Source organism: Rattus norvegicus, chromosome 15, assembly GCF_021556685.1.
Source record: "Rattus norvegicus strain SHRSP/BbbUtx chromosome 15, alternate assembly SHRSP_T2T, whole genome shotgun sequence".
Taxonomy (NCBI): Eukaryota; Metazoa; Chordata; class Mammalia; order Rodentia; family Muridae; genus Rattus; species Rattus norvegicus.
The window spans coordinates 60580316-60597446 of record NC_141548.1 but is presented as its reverse complement, the minus strand read 5'-3'; the positions used below and the strand labels follow the sequence as shown (position 1 = coordinate 60597446).

Genomic DNA, 17131 nt, shown 5'->3' with positions numbered 1-17131 from the left:
CTGGTATTATGGCTTTGTGACGTAGCTATACTAATTTAAACATTCACCAGCACTGTTATATGAATTTTGTTTCTCTGTATTGTGCAGATGCCTCGTGCCAGTTATTTATTGGATTTTACATCTTTTTTTTTTAATATTTCTTTGTGCTTGTGCAACATATGGAAGTTAGAGGATAACTTGGAGAAGTTGGTTCTCTCCTTCTATCGTACAGTTCCTGGAAATTGAGCTTAGGTTGTAAAACACTCCCTACCCACTTGCCTATCTCCCTGACCCAATTATGTCTTCCTGTTATTAATGAAGTGTAGGAATACTAGATGTCTTTTATTCGTTTCTTGTTGCTGTGATAAAACATCCTAACCAAAGTAACTTAGGGAAGAAACGGTTTTATTTTAAGCTCACAATTCCAGGTTGCAGTCATATCAGGGAAGTCAAGGCAGCAAGAACTTGAGTATCCAGTGGCATCCATAGTCAGAGCCAAGAGAGTGAATGCATGCATTTACGTCTTTAGCTTGTTTTCTTCTCTCATACACTATAGGTTCCCAGGCCTAGGGAAAGGAGATTCTCTCACATCAGTTGAGATAATCTCCCACAGAAATGCCCACAGGCTAACTAAGACCCTCTTCCCAGATGACTCTAGAATGTGTCAAGTTACAACGATCATCTCAGGGTATGGTGGCATATGCTTTTATTTCCAGCAAGGCAGAGGCAGGCCTCTGAGTTCCAGACTAGCCTGGTCTACATAGTGAGAGGATCAAAACAAAACAAAAATTACCACCAACAGAAGACCCCCCCCCCCCCCCCCCCCCCCCCCCCCCGCCAAACACACACTCATCAACCCTGGGCAAAGGGATGTTGGTCTATAGGGGTTTTTGTTGGTTGGTTTTGTTTTTGTTTTTTTTTTTTTTTTTTTTTTTTTTGGTTCTTTTTTTTTTTTTTTCGGAGCTGGGGACCGAACCCAGGGCCTTGCGCTTCCTAGGTAAGCGCTCTACCACTGAGCTAAATCCCCAGCCCGGTTTTGTTTTATATCAGGGTAATACTGGCCTCAGGGTTTAAGTTTTGAAGTGTCTCCTTCTGTTCTGTTATGAAATACTCTGAAGGATTGGCATTAATTCTGTAAACATTTGGTAGAATGCACCTGTGCTGCCATCTCATCTTGGTCTTTATGGGATATTTATTATGAATTTTATTTTCTATTGCTATTTAGATTTTTTTATGTCTTCAATCATTTTTTTTAATTTATTTTTTTTATGTGAATACACTGTAGCTGTCTTCAGACACACCAGAAGAGGGCGTCAGATCCCATTACAGATGGTTGTGAGCCACCATGTGGTTGCTGGGAATTGAACTCAGGACCTGTGGAAGAGCAGCCAATGCTCTTAACTGCTGAGCCATCTCCAGCCCTTTCAGTCAGTTTTTTTTATAAAAGCTTTTATTTAATTCATCTTATTAATTTATTTCTCATTTAATTTTCTGTGGTCTTCTCTTTTAATCTATCTTTGCTTCTTTCTTTCCTCCTCCTCTTCTTCCTCCTCCTCCTTCTCTTCTTTAAATCTCAGGCCTGTGGTGATGTTTCTTTAGTTTCTGATTTTAATGCTATCTGTTTTTCCCTTTGGTCATTCTAGGTTAAGTTACTAATTTTGTTGATCTGGTCCATAACCAACTTACAGTTTTTTACTTTTTCTGTGTGGATGTGTTGGACCAGGCCTACAACACTCAAGAGGTTTTATAACAGTGCCTCAGCTCTTCCTGTCCTGTTGGGTACAGTATAAAGGGCGGGAAGAGAATAATTCTTTGGTGCTCCTTAGACCTTACCACGTAATTTAGAAAGGTGCCTAAGGAAGCTTTCCCTTCTGTCCTTCCTGTCTCTGAGGCTGGCCTTAAATTCTGAAGTCTCTTGCATCTGCTTCTTTGAGCATTGGATTACAGTTGTGTGTGCTGACATTACTCTGCTATGCCCTGCTTCACAGTATTTTCTTGAGGAAATTTTGTATAAAACTTTGCTAAATTCCATTATTGGTTCTGTTTTTTCTTTAAAAGTTTTTGGCAGATTCCTTAAGATGTCACCCACTTTTATATCTGGATTTAAGCTCTTTTCCTCTTCACTTGGCCTTATAAACCTGTTTTATTCTAAAGATGAAATTGACCATTTACTAACCTATTTTTAACTGCTTCTGGATTAAATTTGCAAAAGAATCCTGAGTAAAAAATTTGAAGATCTGTAACAATTTATATAGTTGCACAAATAAGATAATTTGGTTGTTTTCTTCTAGGTTCCTCCCAACAAAATAGCTTATGAATATAGCGAACTGTTACTATATCAGAATCAAGTGATGAGAGAGGCAAATTTATTTCAGGAATCTTTGGAACATATAGAAACATATGAGAAGTTGATATGTGATAAACTTTTGGTGGAAGAAATTAAGGGTAAGTTGATTTAGTTGTTGTTGTTGTTTTGTTTTTTAAATAGCCCTTTAAAATGGCCATTTTTGTCCTAACAATTAACCCTATGTATTTAGTGGCTGTCTAAGCACTTGGTTACTAAACCATTATTAATTTAATCGCCATGACATTCTTTTGATGACATGGGGGGAACTAAGGAGCTGTTGTCCTCTTGCTAATATGTAGCATTTTTTGACTTGGGTTTCTATTTTATGTATATGAATGTTTTGCTTTGCATGTGTGTGTGTACCATGTGTATGACTGGTGCCTTCAGAAACTAGAAGGTGTTTGGTCCTCTGGAATTGGAGGTTTTGATGGTTGTAAGCTGCCGAGTGGTTGCTAGAAATGGAACCCAGGTCTTCTCCAAGAGTAGTCTGTGCACCTAACCACTGAGCCCATCTCTCCAGCCTCTAGGGGTTTTTTTTTTTCTTTTTTTTTTTTTTTTCTTTTTTTCGGAGCTGGGGACTGAACCCAGGGCCTTGCGTTTGTTAGGCAAGCGCTCTACCGCTGAGCTAAATCCCCAACCCCAGTTTTTTGGGTTTTTTTGTATGTTTGTTTATGATTTGTTTTTTATTACTTTTAACTGTGTAGGGGTGTGTGTGTGTGTGTCTGTGTGTCTGTCTGTCTGTGTCTGTATGTGGATATAATAGGTGTGTGTGTGTATCTGTCTATATGTGGGTATAATAGGTGTGTGTGTGTCTGTGTGTGTCTGTGTCTGTCTATGTGGCTATAATAGGTGTGCGTGTGTGTGTGTGTGTCTGTCTATATGTGGGTGTAATAGGTGATGCAGCTGTCAGGGATGTAAAGGCATTGGATCCCCTGAAGCTGCAGTTATAGGTGGTTCTAAGCTGCTCAGTTTGAGTGCTGGTACTAAACTCAAATTCTCTGCAAGAGCAATACATGCTTTTAGGCACCTAGCTGGCTTTTTGATACCTAACTTAGTAATTTATTATAATTAATATTAGTATCAGTATTAGTGACAGCACTATTTTTCAAAGTATCAATAAAATATAATTAAGTATTCTTTTTCTTATTCTACTATCTGTGATGGAACCAAAGAAAAGGGCAATTATTTTTCCTTCTTATTGTGTCATTGCTATTTTTGTGATTAAATCTTAATATTCTCAGGCGCAGCTGTTTTTCTCTGGCTTTCTTTGTCTTATAACATTAAGAAAGAATACAGTTATTACAAAATAAATATGATACAGTGACATTGGTTTCATTAAAAAAAATCTTGTAAATAGCTTCATTACATCACCACATTCATTCATAATGTTGTCGGCAAAGATTTGGGGCTCTCTAATCTTGAATAAATTAGCCAGTTCTCAATATGGCTTATAGAGGTGTTGGGCTATGTTATTTTTTTCAGTGAACTTTGTAGGCCCATATAGTATTCTGATATTTATGTCATTTGTAATCATTAGCTTGCAAAGATCCTTTTAAAAGTTGTAAACGTTAGTATATTTTCACTTAGTTGATAAGTATGTGCACTTGTTTGTTCTGTGCATCCTGACACTGTTTGCTTCATGGCGGTAACAGATAACATGTTTATGGGAGTCAAAAATATGCTGTTGCCAGTTATATATGGGGTAAGCAGGACAGTGATTAGATTGGGCAAAATAACAGTTGTGCAGGAGTTAGGGTGTGTTCGTTGTTTCTCTGTTCCCAACAGTGGTGCCAGCCCCTTTTGTATCAGGTCTAACCTTGCTCAAATTCACAAAGTTGGTATGTACAATGTAATATACCTAGTTTAATTTTATTTTGGAAATTGATTGTATAAAATTATATAACATTACAGAATCTTAAATAATATTATAGAGCTATTCCAGAGCCTTTTTTTCTTTTAGATGGTTCCTTGGGGAATGGGAACTATTAGGAATAGGAATGTGTGGTATATTCATTTAAAAAAGCCTCTTTTACCTTAGTTTAAATGTATTTCCCATTGTGTCTGAGGGGTTTTAGAGCCTTATTTTCCAGACCCACTTGGCGATTTTTGTAAATCGATTTTGAACTTAAACCTTATCACCATGGCTTATGTGATTTCTTGCTGTGAAATACTGTTTAGTTAAATAATTGTGCTTAAACAATTTTAATGGTCTAGAAAAGAAACCAAGAGAATGGACAGTCACTTAGTACAGGAACTGATCAAGGAAGACACATTTAAATTTTACAGTAATAAGGTTGGCATATTTCATGTGGATGATTTGCCAGTTGGATTTTACTGTTTTGCTTTAGTTATCTGCAAGAGGCCATAAAAATATGTATATTGAAAAGATAATTTTTTTACTAAGAAGTTAGTATCTGTCTGTATATTTAGGGTATGGGAAGGAGTCAAAAATGAAAGTGGTTCATTCTGAAGACAAACTGTACATTAATATATAATATGCCCTAAAGGAAGCACACAGAATTGAGGTTTTCCTAAATTATCTGTTTATTAATAATGCTTAGAGAATTCTCTTGGGTCAGAAAAGTAATGTTTAAATAAAATAAATGTATGTTTAAACTTAATTTTAGGGGAAATGCTGTTGAAATTGGGAAGACTAAAAGAAGCCAGTGAAGTATTCAAAAACTTGATTGATTGGAATGCAGAAAATTGGTGTTATTATGAAGGCTTGGAAAAAGCATTGCAACTCCGTATGTAATGATTTTTCTCCACTTAACTAGTTTTTGAAGTGTGATAAAATGAAAGGTATACTAATCTTTAAAGATAGATAATTTTAACGTTAACAATTGTTTTTTCCATGTAGTAAAGTAACAGATTATATGTGGGCATGAAAATGAACTAAAATGTTTATACTTAAATAACAATGCTAATAGATCCTTTTAAATTCCTTTACTCATTTAAAATCTTTTTTTAAATTCATATTAGGGTCTGTGTTTCTCGGTTCTCTAGAGGAACCAAACTGATAGAATGAATATGTATTATGTAAAAATGGATTTATTAGAGCAGCTCGAAGGCTGTGGTCCAGCTATTGAACAATGGTTGTCTCCTGATAGTCCAGGAATCCATTGCATGAGGCTGGATGTCTCAGCTGATCTTCTTCAGTATACATTGGAATCCTGAAGAAATAGACTCTGAATTTGCCAGTGAGAGTAAGGGTCATTTAAAATTTTAGTAAACAAGAGTCAAGCCTGGTGATGCGTGTCTATAATCCTAGGAAGCTAAGGTAGGAAACTTAGGAGTTCAAGGGCAGCCTGAGCTACATATTAAGACCCTGTTTCCAAAACAAATACAGGCCTGGAGAGAGGCCTCAGTGTATAAAGTGTTTGCTGAGGAAGTGTGAGGGTCTGAGGTCAGATATCTAGAACTCATGTAAATCTAGACATGTTTGTTATCTGGAAGCCTGTGGTCCAGGTAGTCTGGAGTATGCAGCAGCGAACAGTGAACCTGTCTCAAACAAGGTAGAAGGTAAGGACTTCATACAAGAGATTGTCCTCTGGCCTCTTATACGTAATGCCATGCAGTCACCTGCACTTACATATATGAACATCCAATACACACATCATACACACACACAAAACACAGAAACCTAACTAGAGAGATGAGGAAAAGAATGAGTATTTCCTTTCTGGAAAATGGCATAATTAATATTATGTCACTAGAGATCTGTTATCTTAGACTTTAAATGTAATGGTTGAGTGAGAGAATACTCACTGAGGTTATATAGTATAGAGAGGCAATATGAAAATCGTTCTCTTCAAGCCAAGTCAATTTGTGGAGAATGAAAAATATGTATCTTGAAATTAGATAGCTGTGAAATTTTTGAGAATTCCTGAGATTGTTATCCAAATTTTGTCTTAAATTTGTAGAATTGAATATTGATAGGAGCAGTTACTATTCCCAAAATCAAAAATATAATTTTATTTCATTTTATTTTATTGAGACAAGGTCTTGTAGCTGAGGCTGGTTTTGAACTTGGTATGTAACTGAGATTGACCTTGAACTCTATTCTTCTATCCCAAGTTCTAATATAGGCACACACCACGAGACCCAACTTAAAATGGTATTTATTTACAGAAAGTATGTCTGGACTAGTTACAACATTTTAAAAAAAAATTTAAGTGCATCTTTTTAGGAAAATGATTAAAATATTGACTAAATAGTGTTTGAAAAAACAGGGCAAAAGTTACATGTTTTTCAGCTGGAAATGTAAAATAACTATGGCCTTTTTCCTTAAATGTCTAGTTATTAACTAATGCCTAGTCACTAGACAAAAGCAGGTAGAGAAGGGTTTATTTTGGCCCACTGTAGGACAGTGGGGTGGGACAATGAAGTGGCTAGTGACAGGACGCAGAGGTGATGAATATGTGTGCTCAGCTTGCTCCCTCTTCTCTCTCAGTCTGCCCTTGGATTCCCACCCATGGGATGGGGCTGCTCATTCTCTGGATCCTCGCTTGTCTGTTTAGCCTCTTTGGATGCTCTCCAAGTCAGACCCAGAGTTTGTTTTAGGTGAACCCAAATCCATTCAAGTTGACAGTGAAGGTTAAACACCACACTGACAAGCAGTTAATAGTAAAGTCCTTAAATGTTTTAGTAAAATAACTGTACCGTAGTTCACATTTTAAGGTGCTTGATGGTATAAAATATTGCTTTACAACTATTACATTACCTATGTTTTTAGAGTCCTTCAGATGTTTTCCCCCCAGCTTGTTACTTCAACTAGGGCATTAAAACAGTAATATCTTAATACCAACTTAATTTCATATATAAGATTCATTTTATCTGGATGTAATGCAGAGATATCTCTTTTTTTAAGTATACTTAGTAACCTTCGTTTATATAATTTAGATAAAGGTCCTTAATGCTCTATGAAGTCTTTAAGTTGTTAACAGAATATGAAAAAATATTTTTCAGAGATCCCCATTTTAAAAATCCAACCATATTGGCACTCCAAAACATAGTACAGGGGGTATGAGTCACAAATTACCTCTCCAAATTATTCAAATCTTCCAGATTACATCTTCAAATACAATCTTTTATAATCTTAATACAAACAGCTCATTTACTGTGAAGATACCCTGTTTGCATTTACCAAGGATCGATTGTCTGATAGTTCAGAAACAGAACTGTGTAGACCAAGGCTAGCCTTGAAATCAGAGATACCCACCTGCTTCTGCCTCCCTCGTACTGGAATTAAAGGATTGTGCCACCATGCCTGAGACTGTGGATTATTCTTAAAAATTACATTTTTTTTATCTGAAACCTATCCTTATAGCTTAAATATATTTAACTTTTTTCCTTAAAACATTACTATAGGTAGTCTAATTGCTTGTATGTGATAATATCTCTAAATATGCAGGAGTTACACTGTTACTATTCTGTATATAGCATGTCATTCTTGTGTGGATTTTCTTTATGATACTAAAAGTTAAATGATTTTTGGATAGAATTTATCACTTCTTTATGTTATTTGGGAGAAATGGTTGCCACTTTAAAGAGTCTATTCTTTTTGTTGTTATTTTAGACTGATTTATATTTTATGTCTATGAATATATGTGTGTACCTGGTGCTCAAAGATGCCAGAAGAGGGGCTGGGTCCTCTGGATTAGAATTACAGACACCATATGGGTGCTGGGAATTAAACCCAGGTGCTCTGCAAGAGAAACAAGTACTGTTGATAGCTGAGCCATCTCTGTTGTCTCTAAAGACTCTCTTAATAGGGTTTTTTGTTTTGTTTAGTTTTTTGTTGTTGTTTTTTTTTTCTTTTTTTTTTTTTTTTTTTTTGGATCTTTTTTTCGGAGCTGGGGACCGAACCCAGGGCCTTGCGCTTCCTAGGCAAGCGCTCTACCACTGAGCTAAATCCCCAACCCCTTTGTTGTTGTTTCTTATGAAGTTTCATTGCAGATTTTAAGTGTTAAAGAAATTGAGAAATATAGTTCACTTTAAACTAAAACATTTATGATCACAATCCTAAAACTGTTATTTAAGCTTCATAGGTATTGTAGACTTTTAGGGAGAGGCCCCATTAGTTTAGAGCATTTATATAAGGTATATTATAAACAATATGTTATAAAATGACTTTCTTTTTTATGATTTGGAAGCTAACGAATAGAAGAGAAATACACAGCATCTCTGTATGACTTGATGTAAGTGATTTATTTGAGTGGTATGTAGAATCTGTAGTCAAGAAAAGATGGTTGGGTTTCTCCTGGAGGTTTGGTTTCAAAGGATAATTTTAAGGTGTGGCACATGCATTTAATCCTAGTACTTGGGAGGCAGAGGCAGGTGATCTCTGAGTTCAGTGGCTGAACTGGTCTATATAGGGAACTCTTAGCTAGCCAGGGTTTTGTAGTAAGGCCCTATCTAAAAAGCAAACAAACCAAGAAACAACACCCACCCTACACAATCAGGATAATGATTTCCTGATTATAGTATTTTTGCCACCTCAGTTTTAAATGTAATTTTTGACAAAATTGAGAACAGTTTTGATACCAGCAATGCAATTTTTGTCTTCAATGAAAATTCATTGCTGTTTTAAATAAAAGTTATAATATATAATCTCACATGTTTACTGATACTAGGTTCTCTAGACGAGAGGCTTCAGATTTATGAAGAAATCAGTAAGCAGCACCCCAGAGCAGTTTCACCGAGAAGATTACCACTGAATTTTGTCCCAGGTAATACTAGAATATCTTTGTAATGCTAATAATACTTTTGAAATTAATGGATACCATTAGTATTTTAAGTTTTTCTTTGTCTTCTAGAGTTTATATCTGTCTGTCTTTCTGTAAAAGTAATTATTCACCTGATTAATTGTTGTCTCTGAGGCTTATTGCCTTTGTCTGCTAACATAGACCTAGTCCTGGAAGCTTCTAGCTTCCATAGAATCTTATCTAGGCCTAGAATGTCTCAGCCTCTGAGACTTACTGCTGAATAACCTCACTCTTTCAAGTTCTTAGTCAGGTAGGCTGTTTTGTAAATTGTCAGGATAAGCAGATATGTAATAGTAGGTAGTCTGTTTTTTTCTTTAAAGTGATTATTATAAGGCAACTTGGAAGAAGAGAGAGAATTGTAAAATGAATAAATAGAAAAAATAGTCTGTTTATATAGTTACAAATTAAAAGAATAAGTGGTTTTCTTTTCTGCCTTTTTCACTGACTACCAAGTTAACTTGTCACATGCTTCACTTGTTTGAGCCATACTATGTATGCTTTTGATACTACTTGGTGTAGTCTAGGTTTACATGAAGAAACCGGGTGTAGTAGACCCAAGAGCATACACAAAGTAGAACCATGCATATTTTAAGCAACTGCCTCCTACTGTTTACCATAATGTTGTTAGTTCCTCTGTATGCCTGAAGAAGTGCTGGGAAGATAGGATAGAACTATTTTTGGTTTTAAGGGAAATGCATATCTAACTGTAAATGTTAATGTTAGTTAGTGTCATTCTTATTCTCTAGAAGATGTTCTCTGTTGATAAATTTTTGTTATAATCAGTGCTATATCACCAGTACCTGAAATAATGCTAGGGCTATAGTAGGATGCCTAATACGTGATTGAGGAATGAACAGATGTTGAAATTGGTGATACCACTTTAGTGTTTAAGAAGATAATTTGGCTGTTTCTTTCTTTCTTTTTTTTTTTTTTTTTTTTCTTTTTCTTTTTCTTTTTTTCGGAGCTGGAGACCGAACCCAAGGCCTCGAGCTTGCTAGGCAAGCGCTCTACCGCTGAGCTAAATCCCCAACCCCAATTTGGCTGTTTCTTGAATGTAGTACCTGTTATAGAATATGTGGCAAACACCATATGAGTTGTCTTTAGGAGTTTGGACCATGTTTATGTTAGGGAGAGATTAGGAAGACGCATAATCATTTCATTTGCCTGTTCCTGAAGTTTGAGTGGAAATAGGGGAAATGTCAACTGAAACATTGCTATTATGCTTTCTATGTGACAAGATATTGCTGACTTTGGGGGTTTAAGTCTGGTTGCAGAATAATCGTTCTGTTCAGTTCTTTACGAATTGACTCAATCAACCACAGTTTGCTTTTATCTCTAGGTAAAAAATTTCAAGAACTCATGGATAAGTTCCTGAGACCAAACTTTAGCAAAGGGTGTCCACCCCTGTTCACTACTTTGAAATCTTTGTATTGTAATACAGAAAAGGTAAGTTTAGTTTTTATTCAGTTTTGCTATTATTATAGGCAGACTTCTATAAACTGTTATGATTTAATTATTTTCTCTATTGTACCAAGTTTCCCTTTTTTTCTTCTACACCAAATAATTGCATCTGATATATCAATTCTATATACCAAAAGTATATGTATATAGTATAAGTGATAATAAAGGAGTTACTGTGCTGTAAAGTTTAGAGAAAAGAAAGGTATTTTCAAAATACTGAGATATGCTTGGGGTTGAGGATTTGGTCCAGAGGTAGAATGCTTGCCTAGCAAGCGCAAGGCCCTGGGTTCGGTTCCCAGCTCCAAATAAAAAAAAAAAAAGAAAGATATGCTGAGCAATGGTGGCACACCTTTAACCCCAGCACTAGGGAGGCAGAGGGAGGCAGATCTCTGAGTTCAGAGCCATCCTGATCTACACAGCAAGCTCTGGGTCAGCCAGTACTACTGCACAGAGAAATCCTGTTCTGGAAACCCAAGAAAAGGAAATCTATACACAGCTGGATGTGGTGGGACACACTTGTAATACTAGCTCTGATAGGCTAAGGTGGGAGAATGGTCAAGAGTGTGAAGCCAGTTTAGAGTTTCACAGTAAATTCCAGGTCTGTCTGGGCTACATAGTGAGACCTACTCTCAAAACAAACAAACAAACAAAACAACAACAACAGAAACCCCAAACCAAACATATTAGAACTTTATATTTAGGTATTCCTAAGTCATTATATATTTCACAGTATAGGTTTTTTTTTTCCCAGTTTGTAATCATATTAGACTTAGCCTGGATAGTTGATTTTGTATAACAGTAAATACCATTAGGTTAGTGGAATATGAGCAACTAGTTTTAATTAACAGGTTCAGTCCTAATAGGTACAATAGTTTTAGGAGTTGGGGGATAGCTCAGTCAGCAGTGTAGAACTTGCTGTATGAGTATCCATGTAAAAATGGGCATGTACTTAAAATCCAGTACTGGGAGGGGGGATTCCTGGAGCTTGTTGGCCAAGTGGCCTTGCATAAGTAACTAGTCCCAGGTTTCAAACAACAGAGCACATGCATAAACATCACACACACACACTCATACTCAACCTCTCTCACCCCGCCCCATGTGCATCTGCATACAAGTAAGTTTGGTAAAGAAACTGCCTCTGCACTGAAGTCTTGTAAGTTTGAAAGATAAATGGATAATTAGAGCCTGAGAGGAAAGCCAGGAGCACACACTTGGCAGTTCCTGTTTCTTGGTAGATAAGTAGGAGGGCCACTTCAGCTTAGGATCTGAGACTTAAGCAGCAAAGCCCTCCCCACTATAAAGGGGGAAGACGGCTAATAGGAAGAAAGTTATACTTGATTCCTAAGAATTGTTTCTTACTTATTAAGGTCTGAAATCATGTGGCTGGTCTTTTTTATAGTCAAACATTTTAAAGGTCACTGTTGGACACTAAGATTTTCATCTAACCTCTGTCAGGTTATTTAGGTTTGACTCATATTTTGAAAAGTAATACTTGTAAATAAAAAATAATGTTGGAAATAAGATCAGTGATTAGAACATCTGATTGGCTCATGAAGCCTTGAGAGTCCCACTCAAACCATTTTCAAACCACAGTGGTTGGTGAGTTACAGCATTCATATCAATTCCATTTGTAGGCAGGTTCTGGTACTGTGGAATCACTATACGTGCTCATTGGGCATTCTGACTCTGTCACTCGTGTGCTTGAGCTCAGGTCATAAACACCATGGATTTTGCAGAAGCCATGCTTTTGGAACTTATCTCTGCAACAGGCACAGATGTTTTCCCAGGCTGGGTTTTAATAAAACTATAGTAGAGGTTCTTCAGTCCTAATCAAATATAACTGCTTAGAGAAAACACTTAGCGGGAGAGGACGTTGGAATTAGAAGGTTTAAAGTTTGTGAAAAGTTGAAACTGTTGTGGTTTGCCCTGAAGTTACTGTATTTTGATGCTAATTCCACTGCCCCAAGGACAGCTACTTAGTCACATACTCTGGAATCAGGTGACTTCACCAGAACCTTGTCATTGAATTTGTAAAGTACAGGTGAGGGGCAGGTACGGGATAGAAGGAGGCCTGTCATTGGAGGAGAAGGAAGGATGGGTGGGAGAGAAGTTGGAAGGAAGAGGAGGAGACTAGGGGAAAAAGGAGGAGACAGGAGAGAGGAGAAGAAGAGGAGAGAGAGAGGGGAGAAGCCATGGCAGGTGATGTTAAGATTCTGCTCTGTGTATTTACAGGTTGTTATCAATGTTCTCAAGGGATGGATGATACCGGGCTTTGTATGTTTAGGTGGGCAATTATATCTTACCAATTGGATCTAAAATTATTGTGTTGTGTGTTCATTTATGTGAGGGTTTGAGTATAGGAAAGTGTGGAGACACTGGGTCGCCGAGGAGTGGGGATGTGTTTCCACCAAGATATCTAGCAGATATCTTGGGCACCGCTGTGCGCACCTAGCCGGATAAAAGACAACTACTCTTTTTTATTTTTTATTTTTAATTTTTTTAGATTTTATTTTATTGTATGAGTACACTGTAGCTGCCTTCAGACACACCAGAAGAGGGCATCAGATCTCATTACAAATGGTTGTGAGCCACCATGTGGTTGCTGTGATTTGAACTCAGGACCTCCGGAAGAGCAGTCGATGCTCTTAACCACTGAGCCATCTCTCCAGCCCCCCTTTTTTATTTTTATATTTTTACAACAACATGAAACATTGTGTTGCTTTCCATCACTGTGAGGAAGTATCAGTGATAAATAGCTTAGAGAAGGAAAGGCTTACTTGTTCATAGTTCTGAGGTTTGGTCTGTGGTTTCTTGCCTCTGGCAAACATCTTGGTGAGGGGAATATGTAAGGGAGCAGACTTGATTGCATAATGGCAGGCCAGGAGGAATTAAAAAGGGAAAGGAAAGAGCTGGAATGTCAGTACTGTGAAAGACATACCTTGCCACTGACCTCTCCCTTCACGTAGGCCCTCCTAAAATTGCTGTTGCCTTCCAATAGTGAAATCAGTGAGGAATTAAGCTAGAGGACCTGAGTTTGAATTCCAGCACCTAATTGAAAGGTAGATGTGGCTGTGCTTTCCCATAACTCTCCATACCCCATAGTCTAGCTCAGTAAGTGAGCTAGTTTACTGGGAAAGACCCTGTCTAAAGGTAATAAGGCAGAATGACAGAGGAAGATACGAGATGTTTTCTGGTTACTCAGGTGCATATACCACACACCTCACACACAAAATGAGCTTTCAGTATATAACAAATGAAGGGGCTGAGTTTCACATATTACATACTACCTACTTGGTATCAAAGTAGTGAAATGAAGTGGATTCTTATGAGAAAAACTTTTTAAATTATTTTTGTGTGTATAAAGTGTGAATACAGGTGTGCACATGCCAGGACATCCTTGTGAAAGTCAAAGGACAACTTTTGGGAGTTGATCATCTTTTTATCATGAGTTCAAGGGGTTGAACTTGGGACATCAAGCTTTGTGAGGCAAGTCCAGACCTACTCAGCTGTCTTGCCAGTCCCAAATTGTCATTTTTGATAAAAATTTTTCTGATGCAGACTCACCTATGTAGTTCTGGCTGTCTTGGAACTCACTGTGTAGACCAGATTGACCTTGAACTCACAGAGATCCCTCTGTCTCCTCTTGAGTGCTAAGATTAAAGGCCTGTTTACCACATCCAATTAGTTATACTTTGATTATTTAAAGTTGGTTTAGAAAGTATGTTTTACTCCAGAACTGTATGGTAAATCCTATTTAAAATCTGTGTTTGGGGGCTGGGAAGATGGTTCAGCAGGTTAATGGTTATTGCCAACAAGCCTAATGACCTGAGTTAGACTCCTGGAACATACATGATGGAATAAGAGGAGACTCTTGAAGGCTTCCTAGATAACCTCCACATGTGCTGTGATGTTCTTGGCTGGGGAAGGAAATACCAGTATGCATACACACCAAAAATAAATATGAAAAAAAATCTATGCTAGCTACAATGTTTATCCAGTCAGTAGATAGCAGTGTGAGTTAATTGAAAACAAAAGTAATTGCCACATACTTAACATGATTGGAACAGTAAATTTCTAAGCCTGAAAGATATTTTAGGTTGTAAGTATTCTAAGAAAGGTTGGTGAGATGGTTATGCTACATTAAAAGATGTCTGCTACCTTTAATTTTGTTTTATCAGTGCTTCTCAAACTCTTGTGTCTGGTTTAACTAGAAGGCTTGTTAGAGAGAACCAAAGTTTCTAATTCTGTATGGATTGTCTAAAAATGTACATCTTGGAGACTAGAGAGATGGATCAGTGGTAAGAGCATTGACCGTGCTTCCAGAAGACCCAGGTTTGGTTCCTTTCAAGAACCTATGTAGTAGCATATAACTATCTGTAACTCCAGTTCCAAGGGAACCAATATCTACTCCTGGTTCCTATATGTATGTGGTGCAAATACATACATACAGCCAAAACACCCACCTCTTTTTGTTGTTGTTGTTGTTGTTGTTGTTGTTGTTGTTTGGGGTGGGGGTTGTTTCTGAGACAGGGTTTCTTTTTGTAGCCCTGGTTGTCCTGGAATTAGCTCTATAAATCAGGCTGGCCTCAGATTCTGAGTTCCACCTGCTTCTGCTTCCTGCATGCTGGGGTAAAGCATAGGCCACAATGCTTTGCTCAGACAAATACTTTTACATAAAATAAATATTTTTTAAAATGTAAATCTTGGGCAGGAGAGATGGCTCAGCAGTTTTGAGCATTGTCTGCTCTTCCAGGTCCTGAGTTCAATTCCCAGCAACCACGTGGTGGCTCACAACTGTATATAATGAGTTCTAATGCCTTTTTCTGGCATGCAAGTATATCCCTAGGGCTAGTCTGAATGAGTATAATGATCCCTGGATTCCAATTTCAGAACTGTTCTTTTGAAAACAAAATGATCCCATTAATTTCCAGACCATGAGTTTGTTTACTTGCTTGCTCATCCACCCACCCACCCACCCACCCACCCATCCATTCAAGATAGGATCTCACTAAGTAGCCCTGAAAGACACAGAAATCTACCTGCTTCTACTTCTTCAGTGCTGAGATTAAAGGCATGTGCCACTATACTCAGCCTTTGATCTTCAGCATTTTTCTGAAAAATAAGTAGTGATAAAAATTGAGAGCTAGCTTTTATTTATTTTACTGGTAGAAAATACAGATAATTATGGAGTGCAGTGTGCCCATTCTGTACATGTATACAATATCTAGTGACTGGATAGGGTAATTAACCTCTCTGACTCCTTAAATCACTTGCATTCGGAAATTTGGAACTCCTGTCTTATAGTTTCAGAAAAAATATAATAAATTGTTAGGAACTATAGAGCAGAGATTCTTGAACTTTGTTACTTGTGACCCCCCTTTTGCCTGAGATTTTATTGACCCTTGAGTTTATGAGTATATAAAATGAGCGTGTAGATCAAACATTTACTGCCATGGTGAAATTTATTTTAAAACATCCCTTTGTCTGTACATAGTTATATTGTTTATTAAAACGAGAGCAAATTTGCATGCTAATTGTGGGTGTGCTTATCTGTTTTTACCTAAAGGATTAAATCTTGACTATACATTTCATACTGCAGGACATAGAACACAGTTCTTTTAAACTTTTATTGTGAGTTTGTGGTGTGTGAGAACATGCACATGCCATGGCATGCCTTTGGGGGCTGGAGAGTAGCTTTTGTGTCAGTCCTTGTCGTTTACCTTGTCCGAGAACGGGTCTTAACTTCGTTATTGGCTACATTGTATAAACTGCTAGCTGGCCAGTGAGATACTGCGGATACTTCTGCTTCTGCCTCCCAGCTCATCATAGAGCGTTCAGATCACAGGCACGTGCTACTCGGCCCAGCTTTTGTGTGAGTTCTAGGGATTAGCAAGGGCTTTACCTACTGAGCCATCTCCTTAGCTTACCTTCTCCCACTTTTCACAGTTGATTAATATTTTGTCAATGCTGAGAATACTGTTCACATAAATATAAGGGGCAAAATGACAGACGCATATTTATGGCTTTTCAGAAATATTTGGAAATTTTGTTCTAATCTCAAGCCAAAATTCATTGAATTATTTTTAAAGATCTATTTATTTTTATGTATATGGGTTCTTTGCCTGATTGTATATATCTGTGAAAAACATGCATACGTGGTTCTCAGGAAGAGAATGTCAGATCCCAGAAACCGGTGTTAGAGTGTTGTGAGCTGTCTGAACCAATGCTTGGAACTAATCTCAGGTCTTTTGGAAAAGCAGCCAGTGCTCTTTACTCCTGAATCATCTCTCCCACCCCTACTGAATGATTTTTTTTTTAAATGAAACTTATGCCAGTAACTTACATAGCAATTTAAAAGTTATTCTTATAGTAGAATACAAAGACATATAAATATTTGATCCTTAGAGGCTGAAGAATGATGGTAGGAAAAATATTGAATGACTCTTTGCAGTTAAGTCATGATGCTATACGAACAAAAAATTTTGTGTGTAAAAAACACTGTAATTCATAGCATAGTTGTTCTTGAGTTTAAGCCACGGTGTTTTAGGTAGCATTTGTTGCCGTTGTGTAGTGTGAT

The 17131-nt window shown here is 37.2% G+C and overlaps 1 protein-coding gene across 14 annotated transcripts in view; it reads left to right on the top strand.

Annotated features, from left to right (window-relative positions):
- Naa16 (N(alpha)-acetyltransferase 16, NatA auxiliary subunit) overlaps positions 1–17131 on the top strand; it is a 59210-nt gene that overhangs the window by 10897 nt on the left and 31182 nt on the right. For 9 of the 14 annotated variants that reach the window (XR_015638164.1, XR_015638163.1, XR_015638160.1 and 6 more), the window contains exons 6-9: positions 2271–2424; positions 4954–5073; positions 8962–9057; positions 10433–10539. Coding sequence is in view for 3 of the 14 variants with exons in the window: in NM_001399534.1 (NP_001386463.1) it covers positions 2271–2424; positions 4954–5073; positions 8962–9057; positions 10433–10539 (477 nt within the window). In the remaining 11 variants the exon portion in view is untranslated. The remainder of the gene's footprint in view (positions 1–2270; positions 2425–4953; positions 5074–8961; positions 9058–10432; positions 10540–17131) is intronic. The other 5 variants (XR_015638168.1, XR_015638165.1, XR_015638167.1 and 2 more) reach the window with 1 other exon arrangement.